The sequence below is a fragment of the Gobius niger genome (genome assembly GCF_951799975.1).
Source record: "Gobius niger genome assembly, chromosome: 4".
Lineage (NCBI taxonomy): Eukaryota > Metazoa > Chordata > Actinopteri > Gobiiformes > Gobiidae > Gobius > Gobius niger.
The window spans coordinates 14,423,506-14,430,915 of NC_136855.1; the positions used below are offsets into that span (position 1 = coordinate 14,423,506).

General features: G+C 38.8%; 1 protein-coding gene across 2 annotated transcripts in view; it reads left to right on the forward strand.

Annotated features, from left to right (window-relative positions):
- LOC306961885 (polycomb protein SCMH1-like) overlaps positions 1-7,212 on the forward strand; it is a 34,624-nt gene extending 27,412 nt beyond the window's left edge. The window contains exons 11-14 of one of the 2 annotated variants that reach the window (XM_079554836.1): positions 2,617-2,790; positions 3,106-3,315; positions 3,521-3,675; positions 5,106-7,212. In XM_079554836.1, coding sequence (XP_079410962.1) covers positions 2,617-2,790; positions 3,106-3,315; positions 3,521-3,675; positions 5,106-5,231 — 665 coding nt within the window. In that variant the 3' untranslated portion in view covers positions 5,232-7,212. The remainder of the gene's footprint in view (positions 1-2,616; positions 2,791-3,105; positions 3,316-3,520; positions 3,676-5,105) is intronic. The other variant, XM_079554837.1, reaches the window with a different exon arrangement.
- The last annotated feature ends 198 nt before the right edge of the window (positions 7,213-7,410 follow it).

Sequence of the window (7,410 nt, forward strand, 5' to 3'; positions counted from 1 at the left end):
CCTAAATGAAAGTTGAGTTTTGCGACGACGCTGCTTACACAAACAAAGCTAAAGCCACGTGCGGCAGCTGAGTGTGGAGCGTCTGTAATCTTTGCTGACATGTGGGACTAACCTGGTTTGAGATTCTGGGAAAGGCCTTCCTCCCCTGGGGGTCTGGATCAGCTCTGTCGCGGTCGGGGCGGGGTGCAGAGAGAAGGGGCTTAATTTGTGGATTTGCGGAGGCTTGGCTTGGGTGGGGAGGGTCTAATGCAGTTTGGGTTATGGGTGTTTGAAAAAGGGAGGGTGAGATGATAACCCCGGACCATCTGCTATTTTTCTCTTCTGCTATTTCTGTTTTGCCAGTGTCGAGTTTTGGATTGGTGGTTTAGTTGAGAGGGAAATAAAACGGCGTGGGGTCGGTGAAGGAGTAATGTTATCTATATCTTTGATGGATGCCTTAATTAACAAATACAATCTTTACAGAACAAACAGTTCCAACCTAGACTAAACTGACTCTTAAACAAGAAAGGAAGAAAGGATGGATAGAAGGATACATAGAAAGACAGATGTAAGCAGAGATAGACAGTAGAAAGATAAGAAAGATAAAATATATAGGAAGCAAGGAAGGAAGGATGGATGGATATATGTGTGTAAGTAAGGATAGATAGAAAGATGGATGGGTTAAGAAGTTTGGATGGAGAGTTATGATTATACTAAGACAAATCCAGCATTTATTTTCTTTTTGCAGCTCTGAAAATACAGTATTTGACTTTTCAAGAAGGTTATGACCATACATTGACTAAAATGGAGTCTAACCTATCTTCCTTATGATCGCGGAGGCTTGAAATGCCCACATTTTCAGATGTACTATTGGGCCACGCAGTTGAGGTCTATGATGTTCTATTACACAAACCATTGACCATTGTCCACATTGGATATACATGGAGAATCAAGGCTTAAATGTGTCACTTCCCTTTATATTAGAATACAGTCACAAAATAGCTAAAACAGACTAAAAGCTATACTTCAAAACATGATTAGAGTGTGGAGGGATGTAAAGAATTTTTTGAAAGAACCGATGTGTTTATCTCAATTTTGTCAATTATGGGATAATCAGTTATTTATACAGAGCGGATGCAAACATTTAAATCATGGAAAGATAAAGGACGTCAAACAATCAGAGACCTCTATATGCCTGAATGTGTGTGGTACTGGAGAAAAACTGTATTGTTCTGGAGTGAGATAAGAGACGTAATTGGAAAAAAAATCTTTCTAAACCAGTAATATTACACCCAAAGCTGTCTTTGTTTGGCATATATCCAGAAAAACATAAATACACAAAAAAATAACAGACATTTATAGACTTAAGCCTACTTATTGCTAAAAAAATGTGTATCATTGTTTTGGAAAAGAACTCATAGACCAACTATGAATCACTGGTTACGACAGATGCTTTCCACCTTTCCATTAGAAAAAAAAATACATATATTCTTAAGGGCAAACAGGTTATACTTGAAAATATGTGGAATCCTTTCATTTTATATGCCAAGGACATTATTAGAGGACAGTAGTACAAGTGACTGAAAAATGTTAAATGCTGTCTCCAGATATGAATATTTCTGTACTGATCAACATGTGCAGGTTGCATAGATTTGAGACATGCACTGTTTGTTGTTGTTTGTTCTATTTGTACAAACATTAAAACTTCAATAAAAATATTGTGGCAAAAAAAAGGAGTCTAGCCAATGAATAAGAACGAGGGTTTAATCTGGCCTTAATAACCACTAAAGCAGTGGTTAGTAAGGCCAGCTGGTCGCAACTGGTGGGTTTTCCCAAAGAATGCTAGAGGAAGAGAAAAGAAAGAAAAAGGAGGGAATACTTTAAAAATACTTTATTTATTTATGACTACCCAGGTTAAAAAGCCAACGTGTTTTGGCACACATGCCTCGATCAGAGACCATCTTTGAAACCTGTTTGCACGAGTCACATGCACAAGTTAGTCTGATGTATGATTTGCTACATTAGAGTAGTATTAAAATTCATAGATCAGTTCTAATAGAGAAATGTAATTCTCTATTAAGCCCTGGATATTGGGTTGCAGTATTTTAGCTCCTGAAAAAGTCTGAAACCCAGTTGAGTCTGTTTAAAGTTATGTTTTTGATCATGGGCTTCATGGACTTATTCAAAGCTTAAATCAACGATAGTTGGTGGGAACATAGAGTATTTTACACCGTTGTTTTAACAGGCGCAAAGTGAACAGTATTTTATTGTTTGTACAGAATATTCTTATTTGGTGATGGTGGGTCCCGACACCACACCACTTTAGAACCACTGCACTAAAGTAAGTCCAAACCTTAACCAGGAATAAACTAGCACTAAAACAAGAATAATTAACCACATAAGCAAAGTCTTTTACTACATTACATGTTAGAGCCTGTTTCTTTACTTTCTACTCAACTACATTTTTAAATTGGGTTAAAAGTAAAAGTATTTTATTTTCAAAGTCACCTCTCTATGATGTTCTGGTTTAGTCCCAATTTGGTTTAGTGGTTTACTCAGGTCAACAACAAGTCCATGTTCAGCTTTACCTCAGACAATGCCTGATTTCATAACCTCATTTTCATGTGGTGTCCACAGTTCGTTCAGACCACGGGATCCGCTACGTGAAGCTCCCCTCGGTGTCCAGTGCTTCCTCCGTCCTGCGCTTTCTGGAAAACCTCTGCGTGCACCTGGAGAGCGACAGCATGTTCAGCTCCCAGCCCTTCAGCCCGTTCGCAAACAACGCACGCTTCTACGAGAGGAGCAAGTCAGGTCAGAGAATCCACCGCTGCAAAAGGACAACACTGATCACTGTTCATTTCATAGTCTGTTGCAACTTGATAATGTTAGTTTCAGCTGAGATAGTGCATCCACGGTGTAGATTTATGATCAGGTGAACAACTAACCAGAGTCCGATAAATCGATACAGAAGGACATTTCTTAACAAATGGATTATATTATTAAGAATAGATTAATAGTAATATGAAGACAATTCCAACCACAAGGGGTCACCATAGTGCACATTTCTCTCTGTTTCTGTTTGATATGAGACAATATTTCATTTCAGCGTTACTTTGTCCTACATAGAAAACGGCCTGTCCAACAATGACAACTCCACGAAGGACAGCACTCCCGTCGCCCGACCCGTCCACAACAACTCGACAGATTATCGAGCCGCGAAGAAAGAGAGAGCGTTTTACCACGGCCACACACAGCAACCTCCACCCCCTCTGCGGCGGGTCAGCTCCAACCCCCCCGAGATCACCCCAACAGCGCACACCAACCGGAGAGTGGAGGGTAAGAGATGGTTATGTTAGTAATGTATTCGGTCATTTATTTATCCACTAATAAATCTATCCCTTGATTCGTCTTTCCTACCATCCACCTAACTGTCTGTCATAATTTCTTCTTTTAATCTATGGCTCCACCCTTCTCCTCTATCCATCTTTATTTCCTTTCCTTTGCTTCAATCATTTCATCACTCGCTCCACTTACGCTGCAGCAGCCAGCTCTACCACAGGTCCAGACCAAGTGAAGAAGGACACGGAAACTTCGGGGAACGACGCCTCCTCCTGGACAGTGGAAGAAGTGATCCGGTTTGTCCAAGAGGCCGATCCACACACGCTGGGTCCTCACATCGAACTGTTCAGGAAACATGTGAGTATTTATTTTGCACAAAAGAAGGAGCTCTAAAAATATATATTTATAGCGTTACCAATTGTCATTCTGCTTAATTCATTAATGTTCGTAAAGATTTGTTGATATGCCGTATACATGGTTCTCAAACTGTGGTACCTGAATTTATTCAGCCAGGGCTCAGGATTATTTGCAATTGATTAGAGATAATTTCATTTAACAATGCATTTCAGTTTGGTGTTTTTCTGGTTAAATGGTTTTGGACCCAGTTCAGACATAAAGCATATGATTTAATCCAATTAAGGTCTGTGTTAGACATGGTTTAGTCCTCATTTGATCTTAGTGTAGACCTGATGGAATAGAAAAAGCGAGGACCCAAAATATTTAATCCATGGAATATGGATATTATGAGTAAACTATCCATCCTTCCATTTTCTTCCGGGGTCGGGTCGCAGAGGTGGCCAGACTTCTCTATGCACGCACCCCTTCCAGGGGGTCCTGAGTTGTCCAGAGTTGTCCTCCCGCATGTTTTAGGTCTTTCCCGGTGCCTCCTTCCAATGGGATGTGTCTGGAATATCTCCTCAGGGAGGTGAGCAGGTAGCATGACCCCCTTTTGATGTGAAAGAGCAGCAGCTCTAATCCAAGCCCCTCCCAAATGGCTGAGCTCCTGACCATATATCGAAGGGTAGCCCTGCCAACCTGCAGAGTAAACTCATTTTGACAGTCTGTATTATGGCCGAACAATATTGAAGTAACTTGCGATATGCGATGCGTCTATGCAATATCGCGATAACAATATTATTGTAATATTCTACAATTAATTTTAATTAAAAATAAATTGCAAAACAAGAATTCAAACTCTTTTCAGGATCAAAGCAAGACTAACATTTAACTAAGTCAATAAACATTGCATTGTTTGTTTTCAGCTAAGTTTGAAAAAAAAACTGTGTTCTCTCTGATCTCTGTGTTGAGATGAAGACTTTAGTGATGTTGCAATGTATTGTGGCTTCTTTCAATGCGGACATTGCATCCCCCAATATCGTGATCTTTTTTGCGATATATCGTGCAGCTATAGCTTGTATCCACGATTTGTTCTTTTCGGTCATAGCCCAAATCTCATGACGATAGATGAGAGTAGGAACTTGGACTGACTAGTAAATCGAGAACTTTGCCTTCTGACTCAGGTCCCTTTTCACCACCACCATCCTTAATCGTACTATACAATTTGCTTACTGCCATTTAAAAAAGGTGGAAGAATAGAACAAAAGCAGGATATTGAGCCCATTGGGTGTAGATCTGCTGACCCTAGGAATGGAAACTATTTTCTTGGGTTGTACCAAGTGTGAAAAGTTAAAACAACCAACTTGCTAAAAGTCTACTACTTTAGTCCGTTGATGCTATTTTCTTCTCAATCCAACTATTTTTTAACCTCCTTTTTGGTTTTCCTGCAGGAGATTGATGGAAAGGCACTGATGTTGTTGCGCAGTGATGTCATAATGAAGTACATGGGCCTGAAGCTGGGGCCGGCGCTCAAACTGTGTCACCATATCGAGAAGCTAAAACAGTCCAAACCATAAGACAAGAGGGACTTCACGGGCAACAACAACTCATTTTTGTATCAACTACTTACAGACAACGCTATACCTTCACTTTCTAGACTGAAAACTGAGCATGACGTCCAGCTTTAGCAATGCATTTTTATATTTCATGTGGCGATATTTATTTTCACTTCAATTCAGCTTTCTCATAGACACTATACCCAAATAATTATGGCAACATTACAACAGATATGGGTAATATTGACGGTAGTGGATTTACAGTAGATGCCTTTTTCCATGATTTAGAAACTGCCAAATTTTGCAGTTGTATCACCAAAATGGGGCTTCACTAACACGGCAAATGTCGACTGGGGGTCAAACTTGAAATAAGATGCACATGTGACAGACAACGACACCGTGTGAACTCAGTGTTGTGGTCAATTGATTTAAATGCCTTGTTCCACTATGGACAATTTATTTATGTTTATCTTTTTCTTAGGCCTGCTTTGTTACTTCACTCTTATTATGGACACAGTACGATCTGGTACAGGCTGTGGACCACATTTCTGCAGATATGGTCCTGTTGAACATTGCAATAAATACATGTAGGTGTTGTCAGTGAATATGCAAAGTTATCACACAATTAACGCTTGCCAAAATAATAGAGATGTTTGTGAGTTTGGTGACGGAGAATTATTGATCGGACATAATGCTGAAAACATTTTAGTATCACTTTGACTGGATATCAACTTGAATGATGTAAAACTTTATTCTAAACATATATGTACAGTACGTGTTTTGAGGCATGGCCATGTTCACTCTGCAGTCAAAAGTCACGGAAGCATATGTTTTATTTGCCAAGTGTGTGAAAATCTATTTGCAAACAGTTATGTTATGGCTATTATGTTTCCAGTGTGTGGCCATGATTATGACTGTGACACTGAGTGCAGGGTGAACGTATTTGAGGCACAGACATATGTCAAAGACCAATGCAAGCAGAGTGTTAGTGAACTGTATTGACTATTTAATGTTTCCAACAGTGACTGTGATGTAGAATGATAAATCTTCTATTTTTGGGAATGTTACGAAGAGGCATTTGAACTGAGACTGAACTGAAGAGACTAAGTCTGAGCAGTGTACAGAACTTGGTATAGAGTCAAGCCAAAATGTTGTTTTTGATATTATTTTGTACGTAACAAACGTATTAACCTGTATCAAGTGTATTCAACTCTTCTGCCTGAAATTGTCGTGTGTCATATTATTACCTACAGGATGGAGTTTGGTCGGCAATTATTAGCATTTTGTTTTTCCATGGCAAAAAAACTAATTTTCTGATCTCAGAATCATTATTGAACCAAATCACATCTTAAGTAGAAAATCTAGGGATGTAACATCATACAAATCACACTGAATAATATAGAGCTCAAATATCCTGCCTCCAAACTCGCCCTCGTTCCAGATGTAAAAATATTTCTTCCCGTAAACTTCACAAAACATCCCAAATAGTGTATAAAAACAAATGCTTGAAATACAGCAAGATTCTTAAATAACTTCAATGACGAGTCTTCTGTGCAATTGTTGTCAAATTTCAAAAGATTTAAGTTTTAAATAGGTTCAATTTCCCTTCATAACAGCAAAGGATGATAGTGTTTGCCGTTCCCTATGCTTCCCACTATGATGCTGTAACAAAACAATGTATTTGGGCAATGTAGTAACTTGAGGCTTTTGATTTTGTGATATCAAAGTTAATGTTACGTCACTGGTCGGTATTTGCTACATTTCACCTGCGTTCGCTCTCCTGTAGTGGCAATGAGTTATACTTGAAACCATGTTGCTTTACGTGAATCTCAGGTTTTTAGTAGATTGTTTTAAACCAATTTTCTTTGTCATTAGTGCATTATTTTTTACCACATACACAAGCTGCACAATAACTATGTAATGTGTATTTTCATGCCCTGCCATTCTTCATTCTGTTCTACGTCCATGTCATTTCATGTGTAAATATAAGGCGTCTTTTTACTGGAGGTTCGAAATATGTTTGTTAAATATGTTTGATATGCATATACATGATTAAACCTTTGGTTATGTCATGAGAAATATTGTCTTGATATCAGTGTACATATTAGGCATATCTCAGACATATACAGAATACAAACACAGTGACTCAACACATTTACAATAAAGATTCAGACCTAATCTCTGGTGGATCAGGGACAAA